The sequence below is a fragment of the Perca fluviatilis genome, chromosome 15, assembly GCF_010015445.1.
Source record: "Perca fluviatilis chromosome 15, GENO_Pfluv_1.0, whole genome shotgun sequence".
NCBI lineage: Eukaryota > Metazoa > Chordata > Actinopteri > Perciformes > Percidae > Perca > Perca fluviatilis.
This window is the reverse complement of record NC_053126.1, coordinates 32,148,503-32,167,453: the sequence shown is the minus strand read 5'-3', so window position 1 is coordinate 32,167,453 and position 18,951 is coordinate 32,148,503. Positions and strand designations below refer to the sequence as shown.

Below are 18,951 nucleotides of genomic sequence, written 5' to 3'. Positions count from 1 at the left end.
GTCTATGTCTACCCTACTTCTCACTTGATGTATTACTCTAGTAAACATTTTCATAACAACTTTATGGTATCAATTGCTAGTTTCAAGTCTTCTGCAATACAATACAGTATGGTGTTCATTTTGTAAATTATGTTCCCATTTATTTTAAAATTGACGATAAAGCAGGCGATGCCTAAGGGGGCGTGGCTACACGTCGACCTGTCAATCAGGACAGAAGCTTAGCAATGCTTATCCATGGCACAGTGTGCATTAAAATAGCTGTGGACTTGTGTTTGGGTGTTGTCCATGTTTTTTTCTTAAACTTTGACCCTTTCACTGTGTTTTTACTTCATCAATGATTATTTGAACATTTGCGTCGCCTTAATATGTCTTTTTAGCATTCTGCCAACCATAGCCCTTTTGTCCAAATATGGTCACTTCTGGCTCCAAAATACCTAGATGGCGAGGGCCTAAATGCAAACTCCCTGTTTCAAAACGGCAGTCCACAATGGGTGACGTCAGTGATGCTACATCCATAGTTAAAGTTATAGTCTATAGGTAAAACAAAGAGGTTGTAATAATAAGAGGCAACACATGGTTTTTGCGCAGCCGCAACAAGAGGAGCCATGTGGAGCATTCAGTCCAAAATGTGACTCACAGTCAATATAAAATACTGTTTTCGCAATCGACAGGCTCAGATTATTATTCTAAGTGTCTGAGAAGATTATGGAAAGGATCCCTACAGAGATAAATCTTTTTGTTAAAGAGTAAAATCTTTGTTTAAGCAGAAACAGCTCTGAGATCGCTGTCACTAAACCCACCAGACTGCATTTAAATAATCAATACTTTTAGCGAACATATTTTAACGTTTAAATTGGTAAATTAGGTGTTTATTTTAACCAAACCAGAGTGGTGATTGTTGAAAAAGTGGAAAAACTAACCAATACGGCATTTCATAGTTTTGTTTTGTGTCTGTCAACTTGGAATGAAGTGTATTATCTTTGGTTGAAATGTGAAACAACCTAGCAGGGTTCGTGCAACATATGCTAATTTCTTTGTCTAAAATTCTTAAGTTCTCAAGTATTTTCTTATGGTGTTGGCCCATACCAGTAATGCGTCCTTCAGTAGCAGTGATGATTTGATGCCTCATTGATGCCTTTATTTCTTCAAATGTTTGTCTCATAGGCCTATTGTATACAATGTGTTCACATCTTGTGCCTACATCAGAACTGGATTGTCTGCTAACAATCAAATATAACAGTGTTTTGGTGGAGGATGCTATGAATTAGCTTTTCATTCATATTTCTAATTTCCATCAGCCTCCCTCCTGACAAGAATATTGATTTAAAACACTAATAATGTCCTTAAGCCTTTGGCTACTTCAGTGGTCACTGTAGTTCTGTAAAATTCAGAGAGAACAGTTGTTTCTTCTGTTGAGACTACGCAATCCAATCTGTTTTTGTGCTGATACACTAATGTGGATGAGGTTGAACAAAACCAGCCAGCTTCTGCTCCTACGTTGCTGACCAGCTCCAGAGAGCCGCAAGCTTTGTTAAACAACCATTTACCCAGACCTCTGTCCTCCCCCGAAAAACACTTGCGTAGTTTGTTTGTTCAAGCAGCAATTATGACTCATATTTACATTTATAGTGGTGGCATTTATTGTATAAAAGCGGCAACAAGGGGTGGATCAAACACAGTGCGTTCCATTTGTACTTGGAACTCGGATTTTCCGAGGTTGAAGTCGGAAACACGCCCCCTTACCTCGGATTTCTGAGCTCAGAACTCTGACAACCTCACAGTAGCCCGAGTTCAAAATCCAACATGGCTGCACCCTGTATCAACAGTTGTGAAAGCTGTAGTAACATAAAGTTATAAGCTCTTCTGTCTTATACTACTTATTTGTGTCTCACTAAATCAGTCGTTCACGCAGGCATGTTTAACTTCTATCTGTGGACATGTTGTTACGCTGTTTGTATTCACAAAAAAACGGCGTGATACGTTGATATCAACTAGTATTGCTAACAATGGCTAACCTGGCTAGAGCTAATGAAAACAATGAAAATGCAAGTTAACTACTTTTGGTACCTAAACATAACCAAACTGAGAACATTTCACAACGTGTTTAAAACAACGATCGTTACATTAAAAACCGCAACTTTTACGTACTCTGGTTAAGATATGAGGACCGAAAATGCTCACGTGGGTCATATTAGAGGGTAGGAATAAACAACCTATATCATCATATGGTTTGGAGGTCTTGTCGCCCTAAAGTCACCTTGCGGTGTTGAACACTGTTAGCTACCTACACCCTTCCTTCTGACAGCCATGAGCAACTACAGGTCCTGGTGAGGTAAACATAAGTGGTTTTAGGCAAATGACAAATACCTGACCTGCATTTGTAGTTCTCTAGTTGGAATGGCTTGACTGGGTTTAAAATAGTAGATGGAAAGTTGACTTGCTTTGGGCAGTTGGGGACCACATTGTTTCTCATTGACATCGATCATCCATATTTCATCCAGATCAGATCCCCACCAGCTGTTTTAGTTTCAGCAGCCATAAGCTAACACCTCGCCCCAAAATCAAAGTTTATGATGGTCTGTAATTAACTGACAATAGTGGCAAGTTTTTTTTTGCAAATGTGACGGATCTATTGAGCACACATTTCTACCAAATGAAGAATTAAATTCATTTGTGACTGTGCATACCGATGAGATTTCCTTCTTGGCTTTGATTTCGGCCTTAGCAACAGGACTTTTTAGAGCTGTAATGCTTTCCATTGTTTGCTCACTAACTCTGCCAAACCCTGTTATTCCAAAAGGATTGTCAGTTTTGATCAAAGTACGTATCTGTAAAACATATGGCTGTTGAATTTGCTGCATCACCACACTCTGATATTTTACCCTCCATACTTGTGCTGAGTAACCCAGATTTTGTTCTGTCGCAGTTTTGCCTTGGTGTTGTAAAAGTATGCACTTTCTATCCTACAGCTCTGTCTGCTTTTCCTAAATGATTGATATCCTTTTTGACCAGAATGTTCTTCCACAACCCCTAACGTGAGGCATACTTTGAATTTGAACTTTAACTTCAACTTAAATGACATCACATGGCAAAAAAAGGCACATGAATTTGTTGGTGTGTTGCTACATGCATAGATGTAAGTTTCAGGGGGGACGCAGGGGACATGTCAAAATCAATGGTTGCAATCTTCCATAAAACAGAAAGATGAAGCAGAGAGTGCAGGGAGAGCTTCTGTTGCTGCAGATTTTGGGAATTAGGTCATAATATCAAAAGAAAAATGTTGTGATATTTCGAGAATAAAGTCAAAATAAAATACGTTGCTTTGAGACATATCTGCATGTTTTAGCATTTTCTGATAGTCTGCTGTAGCCTACAGTTATTTTGACTTTCTTCTGAACGGTAGTTCTGTGTCACTGTCTCTTCATCCCCCTCGCTTATAGACACCTTTGCTCTTTTTGGGACTGTCTATCTACTCCATGATTCTTCCAGCAAGTCCTACAAACCTTAAAACCACATTGGCTATTTGTTACTCTAATAAGACCAAGCAGCAACTTCCCGTGCCTGAAAAGTGAAGCCAATGCAGAAGTGCCCTAAACCTGCCTTCTATCTCATTTCTAGCAGGGGGCGACTCTAGTGGCTCCAAAAATAAGTCTGTTTCTACAGAAGTATGTCTATGGTATCAATTGCTAGTTTCAAATTTTCTTCAATACAGCACGATGTTCATTCTGTAAATTCTGGTCCCATTTATTTTAAAATAGACAATAAAGCAGGGGATGCTTTAGGGAAGTGACTACACACCAATGTGTCAGTTATGATAGAGGCTTAGCAATGCGAACCATGGCACTGTGTACATTAAAATAGCCGTGAACTTGTTTTTGGGTGTTGTCCATGTTTTCATCTTAAACTTTGACCCTCTCACTTTTAGTCGCTGGATGACAGGGGTTAAATATCGGCGGCTTTCCCTCTTTTATTGTTTAGCTTAGTGCAGGACCTTTAAAACCATACATAACACTTTCTAACATTCTCCCCAGCTCCGCCCTTTTGTCCAAATATGGTCACTTCTGGCTCCAAAATACCAAGATGGCGGATAAAATGCAAACTCCTGGCTTCAAAACGGCAACACACAAACCAATGGGTGACGTCACTGATGCTACGCCAATTCTTTATATACAGTCTATTAATACGACCCATAGGAGCGTTTCATATATTAGCGCCTCTAATGGTGGCAGGAAATATGACCCACAGGATCGTTTTCCGCCCACATACCTAAATGTACATGAACATAAACAACGTTGTGAAATGGTCGCAGTTTGGTTAGGTTCATGCACAAAAACTACTTAGTTAAGTAAAAGATCATTGTTTGGGGTAAAATGTACATTTGTTACGTTACTTTCCAGTTACCCACGTGGGACATCACGTGACATAGTTCCATGATGTATAGTTCCATGATGTAGTTCCGTGACATTGTTCTGTGTCCGTTAAGTTAAAAAAACGTACTGTTTCCTTTTTATTTTATTTTTATATAACACCCGGTCTCCTGGGTGAAAGTCCTGTTTCTTTGTAGATTTTTTCATGAAATATTATGACTTCATTCTCATTAAATTACAATTTTTATAATATTACAACTTTTTTTCTCAAAATATTCTGACTTTATTCTCAAAATCTCAGAAAATCCAGATATGTGGGACGCAGACATGCGGGGATATGTGTTGAATGTACAGATTTTTTAACATGAGCAGAAATCTTGCTGAAACACATACGAGCTAAGTCCAGGGATTTATAAATGAATAAAATTGAATTGATGTGTTTGCCACATTTTAGGGGTTACTGCCAAAAACAAAAGACCCAAAAGAAGATGAAGAGTAAATCATGCCGACTCAGTAGAACTAACATTAAATGAGAAAAGTTCTTCAGCACCTGGCTAAACATTTGCCAGTACAATTCTTTCTTGTGCGTTTTCAGCCTGCTAAGTGTAGACAGTCTCTGCATCTCTAGCTGAAAGAATGGTGTCTGTATTCAGGCTGTTCTCATAAACCATTCATACATACATATCTCTACGAAAAGTAATGTGCTGTAATTCTTTGCTGTATGCATCACATTGACTGCCGTGTAGCAAGGTGGTCTGGGTGGATGGATGAGTCATAAAGCACAGGGCTTTCAAACGGGTGAGTGGAGACTTTTACCCAGTCTTGTGTTTTATTCTGTGGTGTTGTAGTTCTTTTTTTCGCTAGTGCAAATATAATTCGCTGTATTACGACTACAAATGAGACCAACATGCAACTTAAATTGCAGCCAATCAGCTTTCGTGTTATTTGTGCGAGTTTCTTCCAGATTGGAGCCTAAACAGATTTTATTCTTTAGGTATGTGGAAGTGCCAGTTTTTTTCAATTAAAATGGGAATGTTGGGTGTATGGGCGCTGTAATGTCATGCGGCTCCAGTCCCAGCAGTACCTCCACACTGCCTAGGCGAGACAGCTTCGCAACTCCCGTAAGCGACCTCCGTGTTTGGAACAGAGCGGAGGTGCTCTGGTTTGGGTACCGAAACCCAGATATGTATCTACCAGGCTGAATAGCAATACGGATTTTGGTGCCACTGAAATACCTGCGCTGCTCTCTGGTGCTCTGAAACAGAGACAACAGAAAGTGTGGCAGTATTTCACTGGAAATGATTCCAACACTGGAACATCCAACAGTCTGCAGTTAAAGACTGGAGAAACAACACACACACAACTTAATAGTATGTTCAATTACAGTTGTTAAGTTTTTGTAAAATACCCCTTTGTTGTCTAGTGGTTCTTTTTTTGTCATATAACTGCAATTGACTGGTAAAATAAGTTGTTAAAAATAATATGTTGTAGAGTAATTGTTGTTACATTCTAAATAAATAAAAAATATTTGACCATATGGCCTTAGCAATATACAAGCCACACGCTTTTTTATTTTAAAGTATCGATTCAGGCACCGTTTAGGCACCGACATTTTAAAAGTATTGTTTTAGGACCGGTATCAGAAAAAAAAACAAAAAACGATACCCAACCACTCTGGGTCCTCTACAGGATGACTAGATATCAGTCCTAAAATACGAATGAGGAAATCAGAGAATTGTTTCAGGTGATGTTTCCTGACTCTGACGTTTTTTGTTTTGTTTTGTTGGTTATTAATGTCGTGATATAGGTCTTACATTTCATTCATAATGGTTTTAAAAAGGTCTTAAAAAGTCTTAAGTTTGACTTAGTAAACCGTTAACCATTAACACCAAAGGGAATGCAGTTAACAGCCTGCTTGCATAGCAGTTCTAGCTGTTGCTTGCCTTTTGCTAAAGCTATCATGGAATTGTAATCCATCAAGAACATGTTAAGACAGAGATGACTGTGAGTAACCCCTTAACCCATCCTCACTGATCTGCTCCAGAAGAAAAGATAAGGTGCCTGATTAGGCCTCTAATGCTAATTACATCAGTCAAATCACTGCACTAACACTGGCTGAATTCAATACAACAATGGAACTCATGACCTCTCTCAAGTTGTCTCGTAGAGAACAATCTTCACACAGAAGTGAAGAGAGCAGCTGCCTCTCACTCAACACTGTGCTTCTCATTGCACACATCAGTAAAGATGAGAAGCTGTTCATCTTTCATCTGCTACAGCTGGCTGCTGCAGAATAAACTGCTGCCCAGATGTTATGTACTGTTTGCTCAATAAATCTCTGGGCTTTGTGTTAAGAGTCAGTGAAAGCAGCTGCTGCTAAGAACAACAGCAGGGAATACAGAACTCATTATCTCTCAAAAATGTGAGACTATCACGTAGCAGCATTTTACAACATGTTGGAAATATTTATATCATCACCACCACAACTTTGCTCTGCTCAGCAGGATGAAAGATGTAGATGTTTAGAGAAGTTCGAACAAAAGACGCTATTAATTGTTGAAAATGTGAAAATTGGATTTTTAGAGCTTACTTTATTGGAAAAAACGTCCATGTTCAGACAGAAATTTGCTTTGAAACATTAACAGTATCTGTTCACAGAGATACAAAGCAGTATGCAGCCTCTCTTAAATATGTAGCTCTGTGTGTTGAGCACATCATTTATGTACTCTTTTTAGAATGGACATGTAAGTTTTGAAATGGCCGCCGTAATACTCAGAGGACAGTTGCATAAAGTTAAGCTTTTTTTCTTAACTTTTACATGTTGTGTCGCTGGACGCCTTTCAAATATCTTTAGCTCTGCAAGCGGTGTGGGCTGCAACACCAGGCAGGGATTGGTGATGAAAAATGGCCCCAGACGTTTTGACTCAGACAGGACCACCTAAAATACTAAAATACTTAAACAACAACAACCAAGAGCAGTTATTTCTCCTATCCTGGAATTCATGTGTGGAGGGGCCAGACCTTACTCTGCAGCACTGTGGAGATAGGTCTGGCAATGCGATACTAATTGGTATATAACCCAAGGAATCATGAGAATGACGTGCAGGGCTGCCTCTAAGGAGGAAGTTAGGCAATGTGGTATAAAAATCGACAAAGTCTGCATAGGGAGGAGGTCGGGTTGGATTGATGGGTAAAAAAACACAGGACTTTCACCAAGGGGAACGCTATTTGTAAACGTCCATAAATTTATGTAAGATATACAAACTATTGTAGGTGGATACATTGGTGCCCCTTCTAGCCTGCGTCCTCCTTAGAGCAACAGGTTTCTCTTATTCTATTTTACTTAAAACAATCACAATGGTCTTGGGCGATGCTAAGCCCGGGACACAGCAACAGTGGCTCGGCAAAAGTCTCGGGAAGGAACATTTGCACCTCGCAAAAGAAAGGCCACATACAAAATTAAATGAAGCTAAATGTTCGCACAATACAGTAATGTGAGCTATTTATATTAGCTGAATACATGGTTATACGTAATTTGCTCTTACCAGTGTACCACCATGTGTACTTCATCCACAGCAATCCCACTAATCGGTCCCAAAACGTCCCAGATAGAGAGTTAATGCCGTAAACATAATCTTTGTAATTCCCCGAAAGAACCAAGCAGATTCAAATTGTCCAAATTGTCTTCAAAACTTGCTAGCTCAAAGTTTGTTGTTGTTTCCCAAAATGAATGGAGTTTGAGAACGCAACACACAGAGAGCGAAAGGTGAGGGACATCCGGCGTGTGAGCCATGTACCGTGAGCCAATTATGCTTGAAATGTACCTTCATTGATCCAGACTATATACCAATTAAATGGTGTATTACTTTTTGTCTAAGTATGAATAGTGAATAAGAACAGCCTGGGAGCACATATCGGCACAATGGCACTGGCAGCAGTCTCTAGAACCAGCTAACCAGTAAAATAAATAATACTAGAAACATTTAGTTGGTGTTGGTGGTATTTCCTACCTCAATAAATTAGCGATTTCTGCTTACTTCTCTCAGAATTGCCATCTACAACCAGGGCCATTAAAACAACTTTCTCAATTAGTTATTAGTATAATATTATAACATTCAATAAAATGTATAATGTCAAAGTAGCTATGGGGAACTTTTAAATGTTTGTGAAACTGTGTAATTTTCCATCTGATGATCATAATTGACCTGTAACAGCAACCGAGACTAACAGTGAAAGAACGCCATTTTTAAATAGTTTTTATAAATGCCTTTGCCCGTGTCCGATTATTCCGGCGAAGTCACAGAATGACTTTACGGCAGGCAGACAGGCTCTACAGTAACACATTCTGATGGGTCACAGATTTCGGTAACACCGGAAAAGCCTGTGTTTGACTATCCAGCCAGGCTAGCAGGAGATTTCTTTATATAGGCCTAATTGTATTTTAATTTTATTTTAAAAGGTATCTGTTGTAGTTATGGCTGATACTGGGGCAGGGCCATCACAGAAAAAAGGAAATTAAACGAAAAACAACTAAAAGCTCGAAGGGAGTGACAGATGTCGGTCAGGCTGTCAACAGATGGAGACAATTACGGGATTGGAAAGGATTCAAAACCGACCCTGAATTGGCCCTCTTCCTCCAAGACGGGTATGTAATATCTATGTCTATTTCATTCATGAAATAACTTTACAATGCGAGACGTGATTGTACGTCAGTAGCCTAACGTTACATGAAAGTACGTCCCCTTCCGTTTAGAGCCCAGTTTTTTCTTCTTCTTTTCAGTCCGTGTTTGTGTTAGCCTACTATTTTCTTTTTGTCCCCCTGTAACATTTATGGAAAGTTAATGTGGTTACAGGGTATATACATCTAAGTTATTATTACATTGGTTGCTACAACAAACTCTTAACTCTTGTTAATCTCTTTGGCTCGTGACACAGTGACACCAGCTTAGGATACATCCAAAATATGCTAAGTTTCCGTCAACATTAAAGGTTTTTTATCAAACGTTCCTGTAATGTGATGTGTAAACAAAGGTAGAACATTCTACCTTCAACCAGTGCACAGCTGCACCAACCAGTTCTCACTTAGAACTAGTAAAATACGGACACTTGGGCAGTGGATGTCAGCGTCAGATACGACGCAAAAAGCACCCTTCAGCTTTTGTGTAGAATGCACCAGGCTGAGCAGCAGCTACACAGTGCTTTAAGATGACGTAGTCCCTGTGTCACTTTTCCTAAACCCAACTGTCCCGTTCTTATTTTCTTAACCCCAACTGTCCCGTTCTTGTACCGCGTGTCACAGAAACGTGCCTTTGATAAGCCCCCCCACAACCTTTTCCTTAACCTAACTGCGTTAAAAGTGACGCCAATACTCCCAACCAAGCTGTTGAACATTCTGATGTTTTAGGGATGTTGTTGAGGTAACAGATTATAAAATGTTATTTTATAAAACATTCCCACAATGTTACATAATGACAAAGGAAGAACGTTCTACCTGCAACATTCTGACTATGTTTTGGGGATGATTGTTGAGGTAACAGATTACAAAATGTTCTTTTATAAAACATTCTTACAATGTTATATAAATACAAAGGAAGAACATTGTCAATGAAACATTCTGAAATGGTTTAAGCATGTCACTGAGGCCTTAGGACCGAACGCTTTTCATAAAAACGTTCCTTTAATGTGACATGTTAACAAAGGTAGAACATTCTACCTGCAACCTTCTGCAATCCCTAGAAGATCAGTGTTGGAGAGGCATCTTCTGGCCACAGGGACTTAACTTTGTTTTCATTGTAAAATATGGCATTAAGATTTTAAGAAGGTTATCACCAAACATGCACCTACCCCTGGCATTGCGCACCGCTTGGATTTGTTGCTTTGCGCTGTGCTCAAAGTTCAAATTATTTTGACATAGTTGCCACTGACCTTTCGAAAGCGCAACCAATGAGATGACGGCTGTATGTGATGTAGCCAGAAGCGACACATATATGACTGGCAAAACAGTGAAAGAAAAGCTCATCCTCTGTGTCTTGGAGCTCCCTGAACTGTACAACACCTTTTTTAAGACGTATCACGATCTCAGCAGGACAACTTACGCATGGCGTAATGTCAGCAGTCAGATGGGATTACCAGGCTTGTGAATAGGCATAACGTATATTAACAAACTTGTCGTTACCTAGCAACGGGAAATAGCTTCCTTGCCACTCTCTATGACATGGCCTTTTACCTGCACTGTGCTTGGCTCTCTGCGCTTTGCTCTGCACCCTATTTAGAGAGCAAATCTCTTATCATGTATAGGTGGCTTTACGTTAAATGCACCCACGCAGGAGAGGAGACAATATATGTTATTGGTTAGGCTAGCCTTTAGTAGCTATGTCCATATTAATAAAATAATGTTAGTATTTTCATATATACAATAGTATATACTATATCACTAGTATAATATTATTTCCATTTGGACAATACAGCAGTTTAAGAAATACACAGCCAACTTTTAAAATTTGTGTAGATTTTGTTCCTTCATTAAATCCTTGTGCAAGAAAAATGCTTTACATTGGGAATTAGCCTCTAGTTTGCCAATGCTAAGTACTAATTTATCAATAATCATAAACTCACGCATAACAAATAGTTCAACATTTATAAGGTTTGCTGTATCAATGTTTTATTAAAATCCCATTTCTCACTTTTTGTCTTTTTGAATATGTATCAACAAAGAAGTACTAATTTGATAAAGCTGAAAAAGAAATTGAGGCATTGTAACACATTCATATTGTCCTTATATTTGAACTGTTAGAAAACCCAGGATTTTTTTTTTATAACAGGTCTAACCCACTGCGCAAAGACACGTCCAAACAACGTGTTGTCTACGTCGTTTTTGCACGTCCAATTTTGCTCCCCTGAAGGTGCAGACTGTGACGCCAGATGACGTCTTTTTTCCGACGTCTACCGAACATCCATTATTGACGTCGAAAGGACAGCTGGATAAGGGCTAATTGCAGTCCAACTGTGGTCATTGTGGAAGTCTTTTCTACGTCAAATTCAAACTAATTTCAGACATCTTTTTTAATGCTTCTTAGCTCTGTGCATAACTGTAGTACCATTTCAGAAGGTGGCATACGGTTTCAGTTTATTTTCCTACAGCTTAAAAGCTTGCTTCCATGAAACCGTATATATCTATGCCATGAAACACGCTGAACCGCGCCAAACAGGCGCCAAATGCTTGGTGTGTTGCCTCGGCCAATCAGATTGGCGTTTAATGCTTGGGTCATGATATCGTGCTGCCTCAGCCAGAGTGGTGTTATTTATATGTTAATTATTTAAATTGCATTTCCAAATAAATAAATAAATACATTTACTAATTAATTATTTAAAATAAAATGAAATAAACCAGTAGAGGGAAAACAGGAATATGTAAAATAACAAAATATAATGTACTCAATAAATAAATAATGTATAACAAATAATGTTTAATCACAAATCATCATATTTATATTCATTAATCATATTGTTGACAACAATGTTATTTGTCATAAATAAACAATATTACATTAATAAATGTCAATTTCCCACACATGTTTAAGATGTCCACATGACGTCCAAAAAAGTTACCTAGTCTGACGTTCAAATGTTGAACTGCATATTGACGTCCAAATGGGGTCATTGTTAGACGTTCAAATAGCAGACCTAGTTTGCACGTCGTGTAGACGTCAAGAATTGGTCTGGACCGACGGACGCAATTTAGACATGATCTGCACGTCCATCAGACGTCTAATGTTTAGTGGGAATATGATGAAATTATATATTTGATTTTTTCCACTATGTAGGTATCTGTCCACTATCTGCACACATTTTAGGGCCAGCAGCCTTCCCTATTTTTAATGTCTTAAAGAGAGTTGTGACCCATTCTCGAAAGGTACCCTGATCGAGCCTTTTCTCTTAGCTCAACTCTGCACCAGGCTTTTGTGACTGTTGTGATTCTGTCTCGTCTGCATCAGCACTGTTGCTCGTATTAACACGGTTAGCCACGTAGCGTTAGCATTCACTCTAACCAATGTGACACAAACACCCTACTAGCCACTGAGGCAGAATCTGATATAAACTTAGCTGATGAAGTGGAGGCCGAGGAAGAGCGGACAGCATGCAATACTTTTCCCTTATTCACCTCAACCGGGGAGGAAAGGGCCAAACTTCCCGTACGACCCGAGTGCGGCGCCTCATATTGCTAAAATTATTAGCTGACACAACATGGCTAACAATGCTAACATCTAACCAACCTGAGCAGTTGTTAGCAAGATGGAAAATGGAAAACTTGATAAGGACAATATAGTCAACCATATGAAAAACAATTAATTATTTTGTATTAAACAATATGGCTTCATATCTGGACAGTTCAGCTACTCACAGTTCTTGATAAATGGTCACAAGCTTTGGATAGAGCAGTCAGTTGACTGCGTCTATATGGACTTTCAAAAAGCCTTTGATACAGTTCCTCATAGAAGACTGCTATCAAAGTTAAAATCCTATTGTTTAAGCCCAGTTCAGACCAAGGATTCACGACGAGACAAAACCGTTTTAGAATATCACAGGGAAAAGTTGCAGCGGTCTGAACTGGCCCGTCTCAGCTCGATTCAAGCCAGCTGATGGTTTCGCTGCGACTCAGCTGTTCTAGTCGCAGAGGCTGGTTTTAGAACATAAAGGACATTACCTGTTTCAACAGCCAATAGAGTCAAGTCATCTGGTAAAGTCAGCTACAAACTATAGAAATAAAATTATCCATAATCCATTTTATTTTTATGTTACAAACAGCTGGTCGAAATGAGTTTTAGATGGAGCCCGAAAGCACGGTAAGCACTGGAAATGCATCTGTAGCAAGCATCTCAATACCACTAACATTATCCACATTCATATTTACATAAAACAAATGATATATCCAGCTACAAAAAAAGCCTAAAAGTTGGAATTTAGGACGGAAGTGCAACTTCCGCTTGCTATGGAGATGATACACCGTCTCGCGTCATTGGTGTGAAATGACAGGTTTCAGAACGCTGCAGACCACTCGTTGCAAGAAGTTGCAAGTTTCAACTCGTGTAGTCGAAAATCTGTGGTCTGAACTGGGCTTTAGACAACAGAGATATTTGTTGAAAACCAGATTTTTTGCACCACAGGAAACGGTAGGTGGTGGTGAATGGTGTCACCTCAGATTGGAAGTAGGTGATGTCAGGGGTCCCACAATGATCAGTTTTGGGCCCTGTTCTCTTTGTTATATATATATAAATGATCTGCCAGGTATGATGCAGTCTGACGTATACCTTTTTGATGACAACACTAAATTGGTTAGAATGATAATAATAATAACCATTTTAGACATAGACCGACATTAGCATGAGAAAATGGTGTGGTCAGTGGATATTAACATTAAATCCCGAAAAGTGTAAGCATTTACATATTGGTAGAAACAATGACATTATAGTTAATTAAAGCTGCGAGCAGCGATGGACGGGCCCTCGCGCCTCTGCGCGCGTCGGGGTTACCGGTGGACGCCGCTCCTTGCGACCGTGCATTTGCGCAGCACTCGGACGCCGCAAACCGTCACCAATGAAAAGGGAACTCCCCGCCGAGTTCAACGATACCTCACACAAGACTCTACGTCATACGGTTCATTAGCTGTGAAAGGGGGCGTGGCTAAAGCATAGGGGGCGGGTCCAACCATCACCAATTAAAATGAAGCCTCTGCTGGGATGAATGATACCTCACACAAGACTCTACCTTAAATGGGTCAGCATGTATAAAAGGGGGGGTGGCTTAAACATAGGGGGTGGGCCAAACCATCACCAATGAAGAAGGAAGTCTCTGCTGAGTTCAATGATACCTCACACCAGGGTATACCTTAAACGGTTGAAACGTTATGAAAGGGGCGTGGCTTAAGCCTAGGGGGCGGGCCAAACCATCACCAATGAATAAGGCAGTCTTTGCTGAGTTCAATGACACCTCACACAATACTCTACCTTAAACGGTTCAAATGTTATGAAAGGGGGCGTGGCCTGAGTAAGTGGGCGTGGTCATAGTATAGGGGGCGGCTCAGTATCACATGTAGACCACACATTCTGAGTTTCATGCAAATCGGATGATGTTTGTCATATAAGGCAGATTTGCTGTTGCCAGCGGGGGGCGCTATGACCAAAAGTCAATTTTGGCCTGTAGGTGTCCTCAGGCCTGGACCCTTGTCCATCGTGAAATTTCGGGCAGAATCGACAACGTACACTGAAGTTACAACAACTTCTTTGTTCATCGCTAAACACTCAAAATGGCCGCCACGCCACGCCCACACGTCTGACGAAAAGTTTTTCTTTTAACAACTTTTCATCGATAAGGTGTTGGGATGGTACAGACCAAGTTTGAAGTCCATCGGATGAAATCTCTAGGAGGAGTTCGTTAAAGTACAGCACCTTGACTTTTAGGCCTACTTCCTGTTGCCACTAGGGGGCGCTATGACTTTAAGTAAATATCGGCCTTTATTTGCCCTCAGGGTTGGACTCTTACAAATCCGGAAAAGTTTCGAGGTAATCGCGGACAACGTACACTCGGAGTTACACCCACTTCCTGTTTCGTGCGCACGCACAAAATGGCTGCCCCGCCACGGCCACGCCCTATGACGAAAAGTTTTTCTTTTAACAACTTTTCATCTTTAACATCTTAAGATGGCACAGACCGAGTTTGAAGTTGATCGGATGAAATCTCTAGGAGGAGTTCGTTAAAGTACGACATGTGGAAATGGCCAAAATCGCACTAATTTCGAACTTTGAAATCAAAATGGCGGACTTCCTGTTGGGTTTAGGGTATGGCTCTAATGACGTGTTTTGTACATCCTGACATGTTACATATGTGTACCAAGTTTCCGGCGTCGTATTAAACGCGAGGGGCTGGGTCAATTTTCTTAACTTTCTAGGGGGCGCTAGCGAGCCATTTTTGTGCGCCTATTCCGAAACCCTTAAAATACGTAAATTTTCACCAGACTTGATGCAACCGCCAAATTTGGTGAGTTTATGAATATATTAAGCCCCTCAAAAAGCCAATTCATTTGACGGGAAAATAATAGAAGAAAGAAAGAAAGAAAGAATAATTCCTTCAGTTTCAATAGGGCCTTCGCCGCTTTGGGGGTGTGATGAACAGTGGCACATAATAGTCACATTAAAGATAATGGAACAGTGACTTCGAAGGTCATCGTGGAAGTTCATGTCATGTCGGATGCGGCGGACGCAGCAGGACGCAAGCAGGATGCAGCCAGGAATTGCAGAGAATCGCAGAGCATAGCTCTGCGAAGAAGAAACATAAGGACTCCGGGGAGTAAACCCCCCAGAGCTAGGTTAGTAACAATCATTTCTGGGACAGGATGCATACAAAAGGAAACAAGTAGAGATGAGAGAGCAGCTCAGTGTGTCACAGGAAGGAAGGAACTTCCCCGGCAGTCTAGAATTATAATAGCATAACTAAGAGAGGCAGGTTAAAGAGAGGTGCCTGGTCGGGCTAGAACTCTCCCCAACCGGATCGGGCTGTACTGGCCTGCCTCCCTCTACTCTCGCTATGTTATTGATTATATGATAAATAAAACTGATGACTACGAAGAGAAGCAGGTGGGCCGGTTAGGCGGACGCTGCAACTCCTCACTCCTTAACTATAAGCTTTATCAAAGAGGAGGGTTTTCAGTTTACTCTTAAATGTGGTGACGGTGTCTGCCCCTCGAACCCAGACTGGGAGCTGGTTCCACAGGAGAGGAGCCTGATAGCTGAAGGCTCTGGCCCCCAGTCTACTTTTAGAGACTCTAGGAACCACAAGTAGCTCTGCATTCTGGGAGCGTAGTGCTCTACTAGGACAATAAGGTACTAGGAGCTCTTGTAGGTATGATGGTGCTTGACCATTTAGAGCTTTGTAGGTCAGGAGGAGGATTTTAAATTCGATCCTAGATTTTACAGGAAGCCAGTGCAGAGAAGCCAATACAGGAGAAATATGATCTCTTCTCTTAGTTCTCATCAGAACATGTGCTGCAGCATTCTGGATCAGCTGGAGAGTATGAGAGGGACTTATTTGAGCAACCTGATAGTAAGGAATTGCAGTAGTCTAGTCTAGAAGTAACGAATGCATGGACTAGTTTTTCAGCATCGATTTGAGACAGGATATTCCTAATTTTGGCAATGTTACGAAGATGGAAAAAGGCTGTTCTTGAGGTTTGTTTTAAGTGGGAGTTGAAGGATATATCCTGATCAAAAATAACTCCTACATTTCTGACAGTAGTGCTGGAGGCCAGGGCAATTCCATCCAGAGTAGCGATATCTTTAGATAATGAAGTTCGGAGGTGCGTTGGTCCCATCACAATAACTTCAGTTTTGTTTGAGTTTAACATCAGGAAATTGTGGGTCATCCAGGATTTTATATCTTTAATACACGCTTGAAGTTTAGCTAACTGCCCACTTTCGTCTGGCTTAATTGACAGATATAATTGGGTGTCATCTGCGTAACAGTGAAAGTTAATTGAGTGTTTCCTAATAATATTACCTAGAGGAAGCATATATAAGGAAAATAGAATTGGTCCAAGCACTGAGCCTTGAGGAACGCCATGGCTAACTTTAGCGTGCTTGGAGGGTTTATCGTTAATGTTAACAAATTGGGATCGCTCAGAGAAATAGGACTTAAACCAGCTAAGTGCGATTCCTTTAATGCCAACTAAGTGTTCCAGTCTCTGTAACAGGATGGTATGGTCAATAGTGTCAAATGCAACACTAAGATCTAGTAAAACAAGAATGGAGACAAGTCCTTTGTCTGCAGCAGTTAGAAGGTCGTTAGTAATTTTCACCAGTGCCGCTATGATTCTTTCTAAATCCTGATTGAAAGTCATCGCTATGTAGAAAATCACATAACTGTTTAGCAACTACCTTCTCAAGGATCTTGGATAGAAAGGGAGGGTTAGATATAGGTCTATAGTTTGCTAAGACCTCAGGATCGAGGGTGGGTTTTTTCAGAAGAGGTTTTATCACAGCTATTTTAAATGACTGTGGTACATAACCTGTTAATAAGGACATATTGATCATATCTAGTAATGAAGTGTTAACCAAGGGTAACGCTTCTTTGAGTAGTCTCGTTGGGATGGGGTCTAAGAGACAGGTAGATGGCTTAGCTGAGGATATCTTTAACATTAATTGTTGAAGGTCTATAGGATAAAAGCAGTCTCAGTATATGTCTAGTCGTTCTTTCTAGCGGTCCTGCGTTTAAAGGTGAACCGTTAGAAGTTGAGGGCAAAAGGTGATAGATATTATCTCTAATTGTTATAATTTTATCATTAAAGAAGCTCATGAAGTCATCACTACTCAGAGCTAGAGGAATAGATGGCTCAGTAGAGCTGTGGAATCTCTTCCTTAAATTTAGCTATAGCACTGTCAGATAGGCATCTAGTGTAGAAGCTTTTATCTAATTTAGTATAGTCAGGTAGTAAGAATTCGAAAGTAATTAAAGAATGATCTGATAATACCGAATTCTGCGGAAATATTATTAAATCCTCAATTTCAATACCGTATGCCAGCACAAGGTCAAGAGTGTGGTTAAAACAGTGCGACCGACTGAATCCAATAATGAGTTGAAAGCAGTGCTAAGGCTATCATTGTCAATGTCCACATGGATATTAAAATCACCTACAATAAGTAATTTGTCTGATTTAAGGACTAAACATGATAAAAACTCTGAGAATTCAGATAAAAATTCAGAATACGGACCTGGAGCCCTGTAAATAACAACGGATATAATTGGCTGTAATGTTTTCCATTTTGGATGTTGAAGATTAAGAATAAGACTCTCAAACGAGTTATAATTTAGTTTAGGTTTAGGATTAATTAACAGGCTTGAATCAAAGATGGCTGCAACTCCCCCTCCTCGGCCTGAGCCTCTAGGAATTTGAGTATTAATATGACTGGGAGGAGTGGCTTCATTTAGACTAACATATTCTTCATTGCCCAGCCAGGTTTCAGTAAGACAAAATAAATCAATTTTATTATCTGATATCAAATCGTTTACCAATACTGCTTTAGAAGACAGAGATCTAATATTTAATAGTCCACATCTAATTTTCCTATTTTGTTCTATCGTTGCAGTCGTTTTAATTGTAATTAGGTTGTTAAGTATAGCGCATCTTTTGTTTACTTTTGATTTAACCGATCTGAGTCGGGGGACAGACACCGTGCTTATTAGACTATGAGTGGGCGACTGCTCCAACGGAAGCACAGAGGGGCGCGTAGCACTGCACCTCTGATTACTAATATCAAACTTGGGTTGTCATGGTTTATGACCGATAATAGACTCAGTCAGATTTTTTTATATGAGAGCGGCTCCGTCCCAGGTGGGATGAATGCCGTCTCTCCTAATCAGACCAGGCTTTCCCCAGAACGCCCTCCAGTTATTCACATAGCCCACATCATTAGCTGGGCGCCACCCCGACAACCAGCAGTGGAAGGATGAAGTACGGCTGTACATTTCATCACTGGTCAGGTTTGGCAGGGGTCCATAGAACACTACAGAGTCCGACATTGTCTTTGCATATGCA

General features: G+C 40.2%; 1 protein-coding gene across 1 annotated transcript in view; it reads right to left on the bottom strand.

Moving 5' to 3' along the window:
• Positions 1–18,951, bottom strand: part of eve1 (even-skipped-like1) — a 48,456-nt gene that overhangs the window by 10,172 nt on the left and 19,333 nt on the right. The window contains 1 exon segment of the mRNA XM_039826018.1: positions 5,452–5,622. Coding sequence (XP_039681952.1) covers positions 5,452–5,622 — 171 coding nt within the window.